The sequence below is a fragment of the Helianthus annuus genome, chromosome 9 (genome assembly GCF_002127325.2).
Source record: "Helianthus annuus cultivar XRQ/B chromosome 9, HanXRQr2.0-SUNRISE, whole genome shotgun sequence".
NCBI lineage: Eukaryota > Viridiplantae > Streptophyta > Magnoliopsida > Asterales > Asteraceae > Helianthus > Helianthus annuus.
In genome coordinates, this window is record NC_035441.2 from 12,777,613 (window position 1) to 12,798,129 (window position 20,517).

The 20,517-nt window shown below is 35.2% G+C and overlaps 1 protein-coding gene and 1 long non-coding RNA gene across 2 annotated transcripts; both read right to left on the reverse strand.

Annotated features, from left to right (window-relative positions):
- Nucleotides 1–355: 355 nt before the first annotated feature.
- LOC110875301 lies at nucleotides 356–11,798 on the reverse strand. The gene is made up of 16 exons (XM_022123497.1): nucleotides 11,745–11,798; nucleotides 11,002–11,191; nucleotides 10,800–10,890; nucleotides 10,161–10,241; nucleotides 7,495–7,531; nucleotides 7,196–7,379; nucleotides 6,856–7,032; nucleotides 6,572–6,733; nucleotides 5,085–6,476; nucleotides 2,143–4,992; nucleotides 1,756–1,782; nucleotides 1,111–1,213; nucleotides 884–1,011; nucleotides 719–776; nucleotides 531–636; nucleotides 356–412 (listed from the first exon to the last, which is right to left on the reverse strand). Exons 1-16 carry the CDS (start codon nucleotides 11,796–11,798, stop codon nucleotides 356–358), a joined length of 5,697 nt encoding a protein of 1,898 aa, XP_021979189.1.
- Nucleotides 11,799–13,301: 1,503 nt separating this feature from the next.
- On the reverse strand, nucleotides 13,302–13,639 carry LOC110874126. Its single transcript, XR_002555666.2, has 3 exons — nucleotides 13,604–13,639; nucleotides 13,423–13,488; nucleotides 13,302–13,337 (listed from the first exon to the last, which is right to left on the reverse strand). It is a non-coding gene; the product is annotated as an uncharacterized LOC110874126 (long non-coding RNA).
- Between the last annotated feature and the right edge of the window lie 6,878 nt (nucleotides 13,640–20,517).

Sequence of the window (20,517 nt, forward strand, 5' to 3'; positions counted from 1 at the left end):
AAACATTAGCAAATAAAGCAAATCATTCATCCATATAAAATAAGATATTAACGAAATATTTGGTTTATACCTCAGACAAACTTTTAGAAAGCAACTCCTCCGCAGTAATCCCAATAAGTGCAATCACAACATCATCAAAAAGAACGCACGTCATCTCAACATCATTATCAACCACGCGGACAACCAACTTGAAACTGTCAAAATCTTATAATTAAGAAAACAATATAAAAACACAACAATATATAAAGACTTACGCTATCTGGGGATTGAGAACATTTTGTTGACATGATACACAATAATAGGTAGCATCCATGAACCGCACCTTCTTTCGACATTTAGAACATTTAACATACTTCTAATCATTAAACAAATCAACATCAACTATAGTACCAAAGATGTTATAAAATGTCCCCTGCAAAGCAAAAAATATATGGTATCAATTAAAAACATTGTAAAAGCAAGTTAAACGTTATTAAAATAATTGATCTACACCAAAAACAAAAGATATAAGATAGGTTAAAAGCCAATACCTTATAAACTCCTGCCTGAATAGATCGATAAACATCAGCAATACTAACAACTTGCGAGTCTTCATTTTGTGGTGTGTTAGCTTTAAATAAAACAGGCACCGGTAACCTTCAAAGGACATAAAATAAGTTGCATTAAAACATACAATGCTTTGAAACATAAATAACCTTTAATACAATGAATAATATACATTGTCTTGAAGACATCACAAACTGGTGATGACAAGTTAATATATAATTGAGATGCAACTGTTGACATCACACAAGGAGCACATAACCAAAAAAAAACACCAATGGATCAAGTATATATATTAAAAATATGCATACAAATATTTCATCTATTACATTACACATACCTTCAAACAATCGAACCTTGCAAGATGTTAATACAACAACAACTGCATTAGTGGCATGGCGTCTCATGTCCTCATCAGTATACTTAAGTGCAAGTTGGCCCCATAAAGAAGCATTGAGATTATTACCACTATATTTAATAAAAACACAACCATTCCAAAATAAGCAAAAACAAAAAAAAATAATAAAAAACATAGAATGCGCCACAAAAACAATTTAAAAAACTTACACTTCATCGGATAAAACAATTCGTCGTACTTCCCGATTATTTGATTGTGAAGACCGCAAATCAGTATCAAGATAACCCCACACACGAAGAACACCCACAACATCTACATAAAAAATATAATTGTATATAGACATGAAGACGCAAAGAGAAAAACAACAACTAAACCTGTTAGATATATGTCATTCTTCAAGCGTGATCCAAGCATGTTAAAAGGCATCGGCTCAAAAACATGACGTCTAAATAAGCTCGGTTGAACTCTTGATGGACTAATTGACGTAGATCGCATAAACTTAACATAGCAATCACGTTTCAACGGACGATACCATGAGTCGTATACAAGAACCTCAAAACCATATAGCCTATACACGCAACCATCCTCCAAACGATTAGTAAAAAGATGCATCAAATGAAAAGGAATTTTTGCATGAATTGAACAATCCTGCAAGGAAAACATGCAACATTACAAAACATATATATTATAGTTTTTTTAACTAATTAAGAAAATGCCTTACGCGTTCATCTGAAAGGATGACATCAAATGACAATATACGATTTGAGCTAGGAATGTATGTTGTCCAAGAACGTGTGACCATTACAGTGACTTGCCATTGGTCAGTAATACCAGGCATCAAGTATGAAATGTACCGATGTCCCATTCTATATTATGAGGACCTAAAACATGGAAACAAAAAAATGTTATGTAAAGCTTATATTAATAACAAAATATACATAAAGGAAATATATATCTATATATAACAACCAAGCACATAAAAACCACATGCAAAACAACGTAATTACAAATGGCATATTTAGTCAACCAAACCAATATATAAAGTAAGTAAACATTAAATACAAGTGTTCAAATAAGAGAGACATAATATGCTACCTTTATAGAAGCGTACACGGTAGCAATTCCACTTCTCAATAACAATATACAAAACACTCAGACCAATGCATCACTTGACATCAAAGGTAAGTTATAAAAAACTTCCTTTTAAACAACATTTCTTGTTAATTGGCTAGAACACTTGCCATCATTATCAACATAAAATCGTAGACCAGCTCGAGATGTAACACGGGAGGCAATCACATAAAGTTGACCATGTGAAAAAACAGGCTTTACCAAGTAACCACAAACATGTTTAAATGTTTGGCCCTGACTTTTATTAATTGTCATAGCAAAACATAGTTTCACGGGAAACTGTCTTCTCTTAAACTGGAAAGGCCAACATGTAGAAGTTGGAGTCATATCGATTCTAGAAATAAAAGCTCTTCTTCCAACATGCGTACCCGTAATAATAACGCCCTCAATAACACGACGACTTATTTGAGTAACCACTAAACGGGTCCCATTACACAATCCTTTCTTGAGATTCAAGTTACGTAGCAATATGATTGGTGCCCCAACCTTTAACTTTAATATGTGATTCGGTAAGCCAGAAAACTGTAAAGTATTAAGAAACTCCGTAGGATACATAGCCTGCATTTCTTCAATATTATTTGTACTTGCACAAATGGAATCGAGACTAAATAACTCATGATTGTCACCTGGCAACTTATCAAGAACATGTAGATTAATCGTATCAACCTCATTGTTAGTCGATGATAAAATACAGCGCTCCTGTAGGTAAGAAACATCAGTGAATCGTTCTTCTATATTAGGAAATGTATCTGAAACAACTGATTCAATAGGATTATCTGAAACAGGAATCAATAGATCGCGAGGTATATTAATCCAAGTTCTCTCATCTTCCCCGTCTAGCGAAATTGCAGGAAGACGACCAGACCCCATATCTAAAATCCACTTATTGAAATCTCGATGTTGTATTACAACATCGTCATTAACACTTGAACTATTCAACCGCATATTAATCGCTAAAGAAAACACCTTACACGCACCCCATATAGTCGATGACTTATTCACAACCGAAGCAACAATCTCACTACGCGGAGCAAGCGGAATAACAGGAAGAATTTGTCGAAAGTCTCCTCCTAGAGCGACACATTTCCCTCCAAATACTCGACGGTCTGCATTTGGTATATTATTTCGACAAATATCTCTAAAAGTACGGTCAACCGCTTCAAATGCATAATGATGTTGCAGCGGTGCCTCATCCCATATTATAAGCGCGTCATCATTAATCAGCCCAGCAAGATCCGTCCCAACATCAATCGAGCAGCAAGAATCCTTATCAAGTTCAAAGGGAATCTTAAAACGCGAATGCGCTGTACGACCACCAGGTAGTAGAAGAGAGGCAATCCCAGAAGAAGCAACAGACAAGACGATTTGGCCACGTGAACGAAAACAGGAAATGAGAGTCTTCCATAAATACGTTTTTCCCGTCCCTCCACTACCAAAAACAAAAACAGCACCACCCGTCCGTCTATCAACACAATCACAAACATAATCAAACACCTCCCTTTGTTCAGCATTCAATCCACGAAATAAATTATGAAAAAGCGTCATTTCTTCTTCAATATTGAAGGTGCGCTCAGCCATAATCAACCGATTTTCCATAGTATCAACCAATTGACGATCAATTTGAGGAAAATTAGGAAAATCTAATAAACTTTTACCATGACCAATTAAAAATCTTTCAATCTCAATCAATGTATAATTGAGAATCTCTTCATCTGTGAATACCACATCATCATTCTGCAGCATTGTGCGTCGATTGTAAGCAATATCATCTGATAAGTAAGGTAGACAATCAAAAAATAACCTCCGTTGATTACTAACCGTACAAAACAATAGAATGCAGACAAATAAATAACGAAGTTGATTCCCCAACTGCCATTGAGAAGCTTCACGTATTGAATCTACCCACTCAACATCATCTCCTAACAAACCCAACGCATTGCAAGCAGACATATAAGTTGGATGCTCAACACCATCAACCGTACGAATGTCTTTAAAGCTTAATGGCCCACGTTGAACATTTAATAACATACGGAGGTAATACTTTTCACCCATCGATGGGCTCACATAATAAATGCGGCCAATACAAGTCGTCCTATGTCGTAGCAACCACTCCTTCTCCTTTTCATGCCAAGTGAACTTTGTTGGAAAGTCTACATATGTCAAAGAACGACCATGCGGAAACCTTTCATTTGCACGAAACCATTCAGTAAATTTTGACATGCTAGCAGTAGCACGTTGGGCAACTTCCTCAACCTCATCATTATCATGAAAATACACTCTATTACACCCTTCCTCATGAAAAGGTAATCGCTCAACAGCAACATCACGGTACTTCATTTCAAATTCAAAAATCTTCCAACATGCCTCAATAGAAGATATATACCGACAATTTAAATATTCCTCAATTTCATTTTCATTATGTAATAAGGACGCAAACGTTGTCCTATTTTGAGCACCTTCCAAAACCACAGTTGCACGATCTGGATCTTTGTTTATATAAGTAAACAGATACTTGACTAACATCCCTTGGTTGCACCACTCAACATTAATGTGACAACCATATTTCACCAACAATTCACGGTTATACGGAACAACATACCGATTATCAAGCTTAATATCTTGAGAACCAACTTTAACAACTCTTGAATTATTGGGCCTCTTATAACACGGCCAACCATCATTTCGGATGAATGTCTCCTCACAATAATTCTTTGGGTACCCTTTACTACATACACCATTATGCATACAAGGACTTGAAGGGTTTAGCAAACCACATGGACCATGCATCATTTGCGTACGAACAATACCGAAAGCTATAGGGTCTTCCACCTCCGAAGGAAGCTCAGCAGATATATATTTATCGATATTGTCAACCGTATTAATCTTATCTTCAGGTTGTAAAAAAAGCAGAATATGAGAGTGTGGAAGTCCTCGTTTCTGAAACTCGATTGTATAGATAACTAAAAAAAATGACCAAAACAAATATTACACCTAGCTATAGAATAAAAAAAAATCGTATAATATTTAGACAATGGAAATGCTAGTAACAAACCTGCTTTCGGGTGTCCAAAAATATTCCTTTTCCTTATGTCTTTGATAAGTTCATCAAGTTTAGTTTTGAAAACACGGGCAACAATGTCTGGGCGGTCGGATGCACTCATGCCAGGGGTTGTTGCTTGAATGTGTCGGGTAATTTCCGGCCATTTTGAATTGCATGTCATAGTAATAAAAAGGTCCGGAGCCCCAGCCCAACGACAAATAGCCATTGCATCTTGATACTGTTGAATCATATATCTTGGTCCACCGGCAAATGTTGCTGGCAGGATAACACGTCGACCAACTGCTTTACAACTTGTTTCACTATCAGCGATACGATCATATAAACCATTATACAAATCCGAACGAATAGTGTTTTGGTTTTGTTTAAACCAATTCATCTCATGTTCAAGGATAGCTGAATAACAGTCCACAACATACGTCTGAAATAAACGGCCAGATTTGTGTAATGTCTTACCTTCATTCCTCCTAAGTTGTAAACGGTAAGAATAATATTCTCTTAATGAAACCGATTGCCGCCTACTTGATGCATATATATTACATAGAGGAATATTAAGATGGAATCCATCTTCTCCATACGGAAACAACAAAGGATACTGCAACGCCATAAAACTTGGGTGCAATTCAGATATACGCTTTGCACTACGACTACCACGTTTGTCAATAATAATATCACGTGAGTCCGTAGAATTTCCGTCACCTGGAATCAATGCAGCCACTTCAGGAACAGTAGGCAAAGAATATTGTCCTTCTCTTCTATTTCGCGTACCAAGCAAGCGAAGCGTAAGACGTTGCATTGAGTTGTCATTAAACCTTTCACGTGCCATCCTAAAAGCCTGCACCAATGCATTGTTCGCATCAACCATCAACAGCAAGTCATTCACTAATGTGCGCAGGATGACTTGATCAGACGTTGGTGACACACAATTTCGCAAAGCATAAAAGCGATTATCGATCTCATTTTCCGTGTCATAAACGTACAATTGAGCAAATCTAGGGCGTTCATCAGGATGCATAGGCAACAATGATCCAATATTATGATGATTGTGGCCATTCAAACGGAATGTATAAGGCCCACGACCATCATTTAAATCCGTAGATATTCTCCCACCGGTTGAGGTAAATGCAAACATCGCATTTAAAAGCTTTATGTTTTCTCTAAACACTCGAGATCGTGATTCCCCATTGTAATCAAGAAGACGACCCAATGTTTGAGGAGGATGTCGAAGAAATGGCAAGCAAACCTTTCCTTCACTACAACATAATGAAAAACTTGGAACACGAGGAGTTAAACTTTTAATAGTTCGTTCCTCATACCAAAGCATAGATCCACAATGAACACAACTATGGTTTGCATCACCGATATCCCAATACGACGGACATCGCCCTAAAAAAGGTAAGCAAAGTGTAAGCAAACACAATCAATGTCATATAAGGTGTTCATATATACAAAGTATCACAAGAAAAAAATATGATGTTTACGATGTCTGTTTTCGTCTTGAAAGACGTTTGCACGGGAAGGTATTTCCACCTGATTCGAATGTAGACATCCAGATGTTTGTGAAACCGTTGAACCTAATGAAGATTGTGCAGCTCCATTTGTTCTACTGGTATAATGCACAACACCTCTGTTGATACGATCAACTAAAAAACGCAAAGATAACAATAAACCTATTCAACTTAAAAGGCTTAACCCACATAATATAAAATCATGGGTGCTATTGGGTGAAAACACATAACAAACACGAGAACTCAATCAAGCGTACCATTGCAACGTCTTTGAGTACTTGTAGCTTCACATGTTAAATCAGAAGGGCGATCACGTAATCGAGGACGACCCATTTGGCCCGTCCGTCTACGCCCTACTTCAGTCGTTGCATTAGAAGATATATTTTCATTTGGCATACGCATATAGCGTACCAGACTTCTGCTAGAACTACCAACTGCATACACAGCAACAGTAGCACTAACAGGTTTAAAGGGTTTACATGGTAAATATAAACATGCAAACCCCATAACAAACGGACAATAAGGGGTGTTAGCATATGAAAAAAATCATAAGAAATACAAGAACATAGATAACCACACCGTAAGAACACCATTGACAGGATGCAACATCAGGCGTCACAACAGGAAGTCGCTCCCGCAATCGAGGACGGCCCATACGTCCACGGCCCCTACGACATTCAACACGTGTAGATGCTGACGTTTCATGCGAAGGGACCGAAGAAATTGAATCGGAATCAGTTGATATAGGTGCACTCATATCAACACCTTCTGATACATATATCTTTAGAAAAGCATGACAAGAGTCAATTATAATGTCACACAAAACATAAAATGCTAGAAACATATATAATATCTCAAGGACAACCAAAACTTTAAAAATTACAACATCAAATTACCAAAATAGAAGCAACAACAAAAGTAACATTATGACAACTACAAGGTACCACTTAAACTCAAAGTTACGAAAATTACAAGATAAAACTTTCTCAAACTAATAATCCGGGGAAGCTATGGTCTCTGTGTAAACCGCACCATGCATTTGCCTATAGAAAAACATACGGCAGAAATAACCTAGATGATCCCGTTGCAAATCAATTTCAATCACTTTTCCAAAATTCGTTATCACAAGACATGTCCCTGGCAAATTGTAGTATGTGAATGAACACATAGTTGATAATGGCATCCACAACTTATAAGGATATGCAAAAACCTTCATCCAACTTTTATTTTTAAGCCTCCACAATACAATTTCTCGTCTATAGTCATAGTTTCCAATACAAGCATACATATGAAGCTCCTCGTTTATGTTAACTAAACTTCCACTAACTTCATCGTCATATACATTGGGGAAACACAATTCAGAAAACGACTTTGAATTCACATCAAAACGAAAAACCGTCAATCCATCTGAACGACCATGACATTGGGTAATGACAAAATATAAACCACCACCACACAAAGTTGCTGGCGACCAAAGGTAGGTATAACGGTGGTACGGGCGGTGTTTTAGGAAGCGTACAGTACTCCATGAATTCAACTCCATCGAATAAATATAAACGGTCATTGTACCTCGTCTACGTTTAATATGTAAAATGTTGTAATCATCAGAAGAGTCAACAAAAAATCCTAAAGCATCACTATCAACTTTGTAGAAACCTTGCGAATTAGAATTTGCCAACTTCTTGAACTTAGTCGTCAATGGATTCCAAACAACCAGCTCACAAGTGTTTTGGAGACAAACACACAACATACCATCCAAACTCGCCAAAAAAAACATTCTAGAAGGATAAACATAGAACGGGCGGGTAACACCTCTTGGTAAAATAAATCCCGGGGACTTATAATTTAAGGAATGTACTTCGATAGTCTTCCAACCAACCATCAACAATTTTTGATTAGCCGATGCACGCATGTAATGACAATGAGCCCTTACAAACTTACGTTCTAAAATGAAATCTAACCACTCTTTGCAGACAAGCTTACATTGAGCAACATTTTTTGGTGGAAGTCTTGCAATTATATCCAACGTTACTAAAAAAATGGAAGGCACGACATACCGCTTTTATCTAAAAACACAATTTACAAAGAAAAATAAATTAAATCATCGTAAGTTTCAAGCATAAAATACATACTAATAATAGGTCTTGAATATTTATATAATATTATAACTAACAAAGAAAACATGTATTATCACAATATAGGATAATAAAAATATTAAAAATAAAAATTAAATCAACAAAAATATGTTAACTAATAACAATAAAACAATTATTACAAACTAAAGTATGAATTTGTATCAATATGGGCCAAATATATCACATTAGCATTTTGGGCCAGGTTAACAAACCGGTTCAGGTAAACATGAGACGGGCCGGTTTGGATACTGAATACGGATAATCCAAATTAAGAAACGGATACTACATAACGGCAGTTAACTCAACCCTAACCACATATGCGATGAATTCATCCCTCTTTCTTGTCCAAGTCGCTCCTCTGTGTATCCCGTATTCATCGAGACATCAACAGTTTCCACGGCCATTCACCATGGTTGTACTTGTGTACACTCCATTCTTCTCCCTCATACGTATCATCAGTTCAATCGATTCAAAATTTCAAGGTATTTACCTCTATAAACCCTAGCATATTATACATCATACTATTTTGTTCGACTAGGGTTCTTCATATTCGATTAATACCTTCTTTAATTATCGATTAGGGTTAATGGATGTGGATCTTCATATTTGATAAATAACCTCCGGATTTTAGGGTTTGAGTTATTCAAACATGTCAGAACTGTATTAAGGCAATTTTAGGGTTAACGGTTGTGGATTGATATTATTATGCTTATTCATATTCAATTAGAGATATTCGGAATTTAGGCCTTCAGTTAGCAAACATGCCAGATCTGTGTTTCGGTAGATTGATGGGCTTAGGATTTTTCGTTGTCCTCAATATGTTACCACCGAGTTAAAGACATAGCGTAGATAAGCTCTAGAACATAAACAAATGGGGGCTGAGTTGGATCCAAAACTTGGCAGACACTTTGTAAGTTTTATTTCTTATGCTTATGACTACATCATTGAATCAGTAGTAAGGTTTTGTCTGTTTTAATGTGCTAACAGGAGGGATCATATGAAAGACAGAAGCTAGGCTTATCCTTGAGAGTTTGAATCAGCTTACGGACATATTGTGAATCTTGCAACCCATGCTCTTAATAAAAAATTATGGCACTGTAAGTCTTTCTAACCACTGATTCATACTTCTTATTATGCCTATGTGTTTGCTTTAATAAAACATTGTTTGAATTTAAAAGTATAATTTGCACAATTTATGTTTTTCATATAAGTTATAGACTGCGTTTTAGATATAACACTTAAGTGTACTTAGCTTTGATCTGACACTGGTAGAATGTTCACATTTAATAAGAAATCGGTCTACATGTATTTGAACATATATCAAACACCTAAATGGTTTTGATTCTATTGTTTAAACTAAAAAAACAAACACACATTCAAACTGATTTGTAGATAAAAGATGAACTAAAGAAATTAGGAAAACATACCTTAATTCTCCAACTGGCTCTCCAAAGCTACTCAATATGATGATTTTTATGGTAAACAAAATTCGAAGAAAGAAAGCGACACTGTAAGGTCATAGAACTACATTATATAGAGCTAATATCCGAATTTTTCTCATGGAAGTTAATATTAATTCAGACAGTTAATAAATCATGGGATAGTAGGAAAGTGGGCTAAACTGAAAATATTTTTAAAATAACTGCATAATCAGTTACTAAACCTATAAGTTTTATATACCAGCTAAATTTTCATTTGAATTTTTTATAAACAAAGCTGAACTTCTGTAAATGTATCAACAAAAATATTAAACTATTTGATAATTCCGCTAATGAACACATATTTATTAAAAACTTTTATGTGTACTGACATTGGAATACAATAACAATTAAAAATATAATTTTATATTTATCTAAACATAATATATAAGCAATTCTTTATAAACAAATAATACACAAACAAATAGTAGAGTAAAAAACAAACATTAACTAAAAAAAGAACATTACATCCGATGAAGGAATTTTTCAAAATTCAACAAACATTTCGAAGCAAAAAGAAAAAAAAGGGATTAGCAAACAACATGTATGTATTACTGAAGACTTGCTGGCACAATAGTTTCCACATACATTGCTGTCCGTATAGCATGATTCCAATCGCTTGGTATGAAAAGGTCACATGTCTTCTTGTTCAAATCTATTTCATAAACCTCACCCCAATCTGTCATCACAAAACAATTTTCTTCTGAACTAACATGTGTAATTGAGCACCAAACTGGCGTTGGAATATAACTGATCTTCGGAAACAACATGACCTTCGTCCAATGCTCACCTTCATAACGCCATAGATCCACAGCCATATCTATAAACCCATGACTAACAAACACGTGAAGTTTGTTATTCATATTAACCAAGTTCCCCTGACATGTTTCACCATTGCCAACATATGGAAACCCTATTTCTGACAACGTCTCTGTATTCACATCAAATCGAATTATGACAATATCACCAGCAAGCCAAAACTGGAATACAGTAAAATATAAACCATCCTCACAAAAAGTCCCCCCCCCCCCCCGACCACACATAACCATTAGTATGGTAATGCCTTTTTTGTAAAAACGGTATTCTCTTCCAATGACTGGTCCTCCTTGAATAAGCCATAACATCAACTGTAAAACGACCACGTTTTATATGTAAAACTCTATAATCATTAGAGGAATCGATGTATAGGCCAACAGCATCGGAATAGATTTTGAAAAAACCATAAGACTTAGAATCAGATATGTTGATGCAGCTACGGATCAACGGATTCCAAATAAGCATTTCAAACGTATTGCGTAAACAAACACATAAAAGCCCATTCAAGCTTGATAAAATCCACACATCAAAAGGTCGAACATGAAACGGTAGGGTAATCATGGTTTTCTCATCGACTAAATCAACACCCGGGCTGGAAATAAAGCATGATTCCTGTCCAATACTAAGAATTTTTTGTCTAGACCCCTTACACATATGTCTACAGTGCATCATGACAAACTCCTTCGACGATATACATGACAACCATTCTTTACATACCTTCTTTGCACGACCTACACATTTTGCAGGAAGTCTTGGCAGTATCTCTGACATTATTAAGTCAGGACCAAGGTCAGGCAACTTAGTGTTCGACTCAGAGGTTGAGTAGAGGCACCCCTTCAACTTTTTCATAACTCGATAGTTTCTGATATTAGAATCTAGAAATACAGTAATACACGAATTTTAGGGATATTAGTGATATCTTATATAGAGCTACATGTCCGACTTTTAATGAAAACAGTTCATTTATTGAGTAAAACTTAGGTAGTTATTCAATCATGGGTTAGTGAGCAAGGATCATGACAAGTGGGTAAGTGGACTGACTTAGAAATAAACTTAACATAACCGAACGATTATATTAATTTCTAAAACCCTAAGTTAGTTACTTGATCATCGCTTAGTGGCCCGGTGATCATGGTAACGTGACTAAGAAGGCTGACTTCCACATTAATTCAGTATAACCGTCTTTTTATAGGTTTTTCTTTTCAAAATATCTTATTCTTTTCCCGTTGTTATTTATATAACTGAATGCTATTTTGAATTTTCACTCTAAATAATAGAAAACTTATTATTTTAAAAAAACCTATAAAGGACTAAATATTTTTTAAATACCTAAATAGGCCTCTTGTTTGAGAACACGGAATTTGTTAACATGAAACAGGATATTATTGGGTACTTAATTTTCTAGATTGTTTTTCTATGAATTATGTGTAACTACTTATATAACTTTTGAAGTTATGCATATCTGGAATTTTTTTTACGTATTTTGAAAGTAAAAGAAGATTTAACCTTTATAAACATACATACAAATTGCTGAAAACCGCTACCTACATTTTCTTTTTTTTTCATAACAGTAATGTTTATTATTAAATAAACAATTAATCATCAACATATATGCTAAAACTTATTATAATAGTAACAAAAACAATGAGTTAGGAAAACTTAATCTAACTGATTGGTTGATTTTGATGATAACACATTATGTAATATGTAATATAGTTAACATATAAAACATAGAAAAATAAATTGAAAAAAGGAAACTACATTTAAACTAAAAATAGTTGAACAAACAAACCTTAACAAACAGTGACTTGAAAGGCAAAACATAAAAGATGACTATGACAAAACAGGACTTAAACTGAGTAAACTTAAAATTCAACCCATCTAACATGATCGTTGCAATTTTTAGTTATACGTGGAATCTTTGATCTTTTCAATGGACTATCCAAAGAGTCTGTTGTATCACTTAACTCAGACTCCAAATCATCTTGTTGTTTTGCCTTAAAATCATCTTTCTGACCATTCGAATCTTCACTTTGGGTAATATCAATGACCTCATCCCATTTCCAAGTTAGGAGCGCATGCTTTCTTTTAGCTTGTTTTTCTATGTTCTGAAACTACAAGAACTAAAAACATTAGTATAATACATTTTAAAAAAAACATATAGGTGTGAAACAATCATGATACACTTATGCAATTAAAACTTTATTTAAAAAAAAACACCACCTGTTCAATAACCTCTCTATGCATTTCAGATTTGAATGGACTAAAATACTATCCATATGAAATGATCTCTACACTTCCACTGTCCGTCTGAAACAATAAATTGATAGAATTTAACAAATCAGACTAAATATCAAAACAATTTTTATACATTAGCTGTGACTTAAAACGATACCTTCGGAGAATCTTTCATTGGGCTGCATATTTGATTCTTCTTCGGTGTCATTGCATCAAAACCCAGCTAAAAAAATTACAATTGCTACCATATATTAGAAGACTACATATTTGGTGCAATTCACAAACAATTAGAAACCATCCACATGCTTTGCTAACTAATAATTTACATTCCAACTTACTTTCTTTGCAGGCTGATCGTCTTCATAAATGTCCACAAAGTCATCCGAGATATCCATTGCTCCAGATGTGTTGCTGTATGAATACAGGAAAAGCGAAAAAAAGACAGAAGATTACACTACCTGAACTTGTATTATATAGCCACCAAAATATGCAGTTAAGTGTCCACTACCCCCACTAAGTCCCTGAAAATAAGGAACACATTTTAAACCGCATTGCAACCTGCATTTCTGATTGGTGCATCTTGATAAACTGCAGGAAACCGCAAGATCATGGGTGAGAGAGTGTTGAACTGCCGTGAACTGCTGCTTCTAGAAGGAATTTAGAGACTTTATACGGCTGAGATTAAAAGTTGAGGACTTTGAACGGCTGTAATTAGCCCAAAAGACGGTTAGCAACAACGGGAACAATATAATATAGAATTGGGATAAAACCGAGATATAGATGCTTACTTGGATAGCGAGTATAAATTCTGCTATAAAAGATGGAATTTTGGATAGCGAGATAGAGATGCTTACTGGTGCATAAGTGAGACTTGATACATTTAGTGCAACCAACAGATCATTTTGTCCATTATCTTTCATGTAAGGCGCGCTACAAAATCCATTTTCATTGATGAAGTTCCCTTCACCTAAAGTTCATATAAACATTGCTAAAAAATGTTTACCGTGCAATCACACAATATATAAAAACGACAATAAATAAATAAATAAAGTAAAACAAATAGCTAACTAATTAGGCCACAATTTCAATCATATTATTAATAATTTGGGCAATTGGGCCACTGTTTCAATCGGGCTCCTTTATTCTACAAGTTTTGGTTGGTTAGGGGTATCCTTGTATTATTTTAAGGGTATCCTTAGTATAAAATTAAAATGCATAAGGGTTAATATTAAGTAGAACAACTCCTTCGTAAAAAAACAAATAATAATTGGCAAACAAAAAGAATAAAAATAATAAGTGCTAAAGGTTTGAAGAATGACCTCAATATAAGTAAATTAAATTCACGCCTTCGCCTCCGTGCTCAAATAAGTGTCGTGTTACAACTATATACCACAAGGCAAACGGTTATTGTCGATGAAAAGAGTAAACCATAACCATAATAGGATTGAATAAATTACCTATTGTAAAAGTTTTGTCATGCTTTCGTGTCCCCAAACACACAAAATTAGAAAAAGAAATATATGTGTACATATATAATATCTCATGAGTAGTTTATATTATTATAAGTGCAGCCATGATAGGCTTTAATACACAAAGTAGTAAAAAAAAATGGTAACGTAGTTCTACGCAAAACATTAAATCTTAAATAATCCATTGAATTTTTAATGAAGCAAGAAAAAGGAAAAAAAGTGCATAAGAGGGTACTAACAACAATGGCAGCAAGTCATTTGCTAACATAATAACCAAGCAAAGTTATTTCGAAAAAAAAAACAAAGAACTTACAGCAAAGGGGTTAACTTCTTCTCCTTCATCAAACGAATTGGGATCAAAACAGCCGGTCATCACCACTAATTTGCAGAAAAAGATTAAAATCCAATTCGGGGTTCTTTGAGTTTTGTTACAAAGCAGCATATCCGAGTATATGAATGGTTAATCTCAAAGCCTTAAAACGTGTAAATTAATCTCACACGAGTCGAAATCGTTAACCGAGTTGATCGGAGGATAGCGACGAAAGAACTTAAAAGAGTTTCAAGACATCGTTTATTCTAGTACATGCTTCTGCAAACATCCTTGAAGCTCGGCTAATGCTACTTCTTCTTCAGTCATCTTAGCACCACTCGTGCACTTTCCACCTTTAACATTGTCCTGGTTAATCTTTTCAGCAGTTAAAGTTAGCATTGCAACATATAATAAATAGAAAAAAATAACCAGTTACTATAATTTCAACTTTGTGTTGTTTGTATGCAGCATAAACTTCTTCTATGGAATCCCCAAAACCAAGAACCTGGGGAAACAAATACATTTATCTAGATTATGCAAGTATAGAAAAAACCTCTAGTGAAATATAAGATAATTGTCACACCCCTTATTTCCACGTGTCACCGGTGGGCCCGGTGGGGGAGTATCGTGACGTAGTTGATATCATCATAGTCAAACAACACAAATTATAATGCACAGCGGAAGCAATAAAACAGATTTTTTTCAATCAAACAAAATATAATATCCAAGTATCACAATGTAGCTGAAATAGATCCACAGGCGGATCAAAATAAAAAGGAGAAACTGTTCAACAGATAATGGCATCCAAGCTTGCGAGACTCTAACGATGCTAAGGAGTGGCCAACCTATTACGTGTAGAACCTGCACTTAATCTTTTTGGGGAAAAAATACGTCAGTTTACACTGGTAAATACAATTTAACTGACTCATTTTGAAAATCTTTTAAAAATTGATTTGAATGCACATGGCACAAAACTTTTTATAACTTGGGATAGTTAATCAAATTTAAACTTGTAAAAGAATTACATGTTTGTTATGCGTTTAGTCGCCCGGTTCATGTCGGGTTTAAGATTAATAGACATACCACATAGTATAAATCCGCGGCGGGAAACCAACGGTTATACCTTAATAATATGGACACATTGTCGGGTGTACGCCTACACCCGCGTGTCAAGGTCGTGGCCATTTCATGAATGATGCCAAGGATGTCCGGGACATGGTCATTAAACTCCCAAAGGCGTAAAACAAACAAAACCAATTTTTAAACGGGTCACATTGATAATACCCAACTACTAATGAGTTAGCGTCAATTGCCCGACCAAGCGGTATTTTATATACCGTACCCCAAGCCCGTATAAGGGAAAATAAGTTAAAAGTATTTACTTCAGCAAGTATAAACCACAATAAGCAAATGCAAGTGTCTTTTACTGGTCTCCTATTCTGGAACGAAGGTTTATAATAACCTATTAGAATCCTAACGGGTCTTTAATATAGCCTAAGCTTAGACCGGTTAGTTTCAGGGAATAAATACGGTTTAATCGCATGGAAGGCGAAAACCCGGAAGGAATGTGATTTAGACCCAACAAGTTTGGAGACTTGTATAATATGGGTAAATTAAACACATTCTGGATTTTGAGACAAAGATGATACGGTTTGACCCGTTTCGGCTAATATGTGTAAACTAGTTACATAAACCGATCCGAACGCGGGAGTGCGTAACGGGTAACCATATAAATCATATACAAGTTTTCCTGAGATTATATGCACTAAATATGTTGTGATATCAGCAAGATACCTTCCATTATGCGCCAAATGGTTTTAAACCCAAACTATGCCTCATAAGGGCATTTTGGTCATTTTAAAGGGTGTAAAAGAGTTTAAATGATATTCTGATTTACAGGTCTGAATAAATCAGTAAATATACTTATTTTACTAAGTTATAACAGTAGGGTATTACTCATATGTGAATTCTATTATTTATAACCATCCTATGCACCAAAAGGGCATTTTGGTAATTTCACATAAGCCTAAAAGGTCAAAACTGGAAATCTGAGTTTGAAACCTTAGTTTACTGTTATAATATAAAATTTTAATAAATATTTTAGTAGGTATCAACTCTTATATATATAAACTAGTTTTCATACATACGATGTCGTAAAAATGCTTAAAAAGGCGATTTGGAGCCATTTTCGGGTTTTGAAAGAAAAGCTGATGTTTTTATAATTCCAGAAGACTCAAAATAATATATTTAACATAATAAATCAGTAGAAAAAGGTTTGAGATAAAAAGGATTTATAAAACTCATTTTATAGCCCAAAAGGGCAAAACCAGCATCAGCCGAATTAAGCTTAAAACTCTAAGTTATGCTCAGCCTAAAAATAAATAAAAATCTTTAAAATTCCCAAATATTATTATATATCAGTGGGTATAAAGTTTTAATATAAAAATTGGGTTTATATAGGCTACATGCTAATTATGCTAATTAATTACTAAGAAAGCTTCTAATTACGCTAATGAGCATAACTCTTAATCTAGACCTCAAACTGATATCAAATTTTGGTTACAAGTCTATAATTCAGTAACTAAGATGTCTACCCTTTTACATTTTCAAAAATCATATTTTATGGACATTTGGGCATAATGGTCAACATATGGACATTTAACGGAAATTTGCATAATAATTAGACAACTAGTGAACTAAGCCGTATAATCACAGAAGAAGCTCTAAGGCAATCTTAAACTTGACTAAAACGGGTCAGAACTGAAAGTCAAAGCGAAAGTAAAACTATGCAACTTTCGGTTCCAAACCGGGTCTAAACAGAAAATTGTCGAGTTGAACATGTTGAGACATGTTCTTACATTAGTTACCAAGTTATATTAATGATCAAACAGGTTGCATGTATCCTACATTGCTAATTATGAGTTAATTTGGATTTAAGCATTCTGTTGACTTTTTAAAGTATACTTTGACTCGACAATTAACATGGTTAGAGTGGGAATCTGGAAACACCCTTTTAAGGGTTTGTTACCCATATAATTACCTACTTATAGGTATTTTTAATTCAAGATTTGACTGAGTAATTATGGACTAATCTCGAAGTCAAACCTTAATCACGACGGTTTGACTTTTAGCTAATTAACTAAGCTAAAATGGATTAAGGGAGGTCAAGGACACTTACAAGAGTCCTAATTACTGCTAGAGATCACTAGGAAGATGGCTTGTTGACCAGAGAGCTCCAGAGGTGAAGTTGCAAATGAATGTCCAAAATGGTTACAACTCATGCTCTAGTATAGTGCACCAATGAGCTCAAGATCAAGACATGCAACTCTACAATTGTTATGTGATCACCCCAGGTGTAACACCTCGAAATTTTGTGTCCAATCAATAAACGACACGTGTCACTTACGACAAAGGTATTGTAAACCCGGATTTAATTAAAAATGTATGGTAAGGATTTTTGAACCTGTCGACATGTAGGTCCCTTTTCGCGGAGGATTACGAACCTAAACCTTGTTATACAAACCTACTAGCAAGTGCGGAATCCAAGCTAGTAGGCAAACCGAGATGAAGCAAGTATAGAAACAAACACACAAGATTCACCGATTAACACTACTGTATTAATACGTATGAAGGTTCCGGTTACAAGCACAATGTTTACAATCAGTTTGCAAACTCTCAAGTGTGTGTGTGTGAGTTTCGGACAGAAGCTCTCAACTCTCTAACTTTCTGTCTCTCTAAGTGTGCATCTATCTTTCACACTACACTGCATGGGTATATATATACCCAGCACAGGTTGTCTATCCCGAAGGATCCGATAGATGGTCCGAAGGATCATCTATCGTGGACAAGTCATTCGAAGGATGAGCAGGGACCTCGAAGGATGATCCTTCGAGGTCTAGCAGTCGAACCATATCTATCGACCATCTCGAAGGATCAATAGTATCCTTCGAGTCTATCCTTCGAGCCTATCCTTCGAGACAGACTAACATATTACGGCTTATTGGCCAAGTCAAACTAGGAGGATAGTTGACTTGGTCAACTTACAGACTAACTTAGGACATCGTTTACATACAGACCGAATACAGACAAAGTACAGACACAAGTGCACCAACAAACTCCCCCTTGGCTGTAGCTTTGTCTTTATCTTCTATAGTTGCAGACTCGTCTTGAACTTCGACGGTCTTTGGTCTTCGAGTTACCAAAACTCTGATGTCCTTTCAAGTCTTCAAGTCTTCATTGTCGGAGGATCTTCAAAGTCTTCACGTCTTGAAAGCAGAGAGTGTATCAACAAACTACCCGTATCATGTAGGAAGTGTGTTGACAAACTCCCCCTTAACATAAGCTCCCCCTTGAGTTATGCTCGTGAAAAGACTTTATCTTTATGAAGTGAGATCCTAGTGGTGTTGATGATGGCCAGCGGCAACTCGATCATCTTCATCAGTTGAGCGCCTTCTCGTTGTGTTTTCATTCCAAAGCTTGTCATCGACCATGTTCTCCTAGCCTTTAGAATCTGCACATGCAAGAAATCTAAACGCATAATGAGAACAACTGCTTGGAATATAGTATACACAAATGACACACAATGACCATGTCATAATCAAACACCGTCCGACAGTTTGAAAGTTTAATAAATTTTACAATTTTAGTCTTTAACTTTCAAAACATGCAAATTTCGACCGTTTATGAAGATTTAGTCAGTTCGGTTTTCGTTCAGGTTTCAGGTAACGAAGACTCGAGTTCCAACATCGTACGATCGAAAATAAAGTAGAAAGAAAATCTTTTTGGCTTTTATAAAGTTCATATTAAAACACAGATTTTAGGCGTGTTTTTGAAATTAAAAGACAATTTAAAATCCTTTGAGTGTTATCAAACGACATCACCGCTAATGTCGTGCTGATATGCACCAAACGACGAAACTGTTTAAAAGAAAAACAATAAAAGTTAAGCAGTAAATAAATATATACAGACATTCTTTTTGCGAGTTTCGAGGGTAAGAGAATCATATCAGTGTACGGTCATGCCAAAACACTCTTGTTGTTCAGTTAGTTAACATTAAGATAAGCATCCTATAACAATTATCGGTATTGTTGTCCACTTAAGCTCAACTTATCAGATGTAATCATGGCGAGGGGATACGTTAAGGTATGATTTATACTTACCGACCGGTGTTCATCCACATCACGACACATTCCCGTATCAAGGTATGCACGAGAGTTCATCTTACCGGTGAGTATACCGATTATCATCTGTTTGACCGTATAAAATGTGAGATACTCACTTATTTTGATTTGAAAACAAGCCCTTTGTGATATAATCACTTATTGATGAGGAACTTGATTTTCGTATGCATGAGGGCACAGGTGCAAGTCCGTGAACAGGTCAGTACTTCCGTACAGCAGAGAGACTAACTTGACACCCGGATAAATGTGATATTTTATCACTTATTTGATTTGGACATGTGATTGTTTATCAC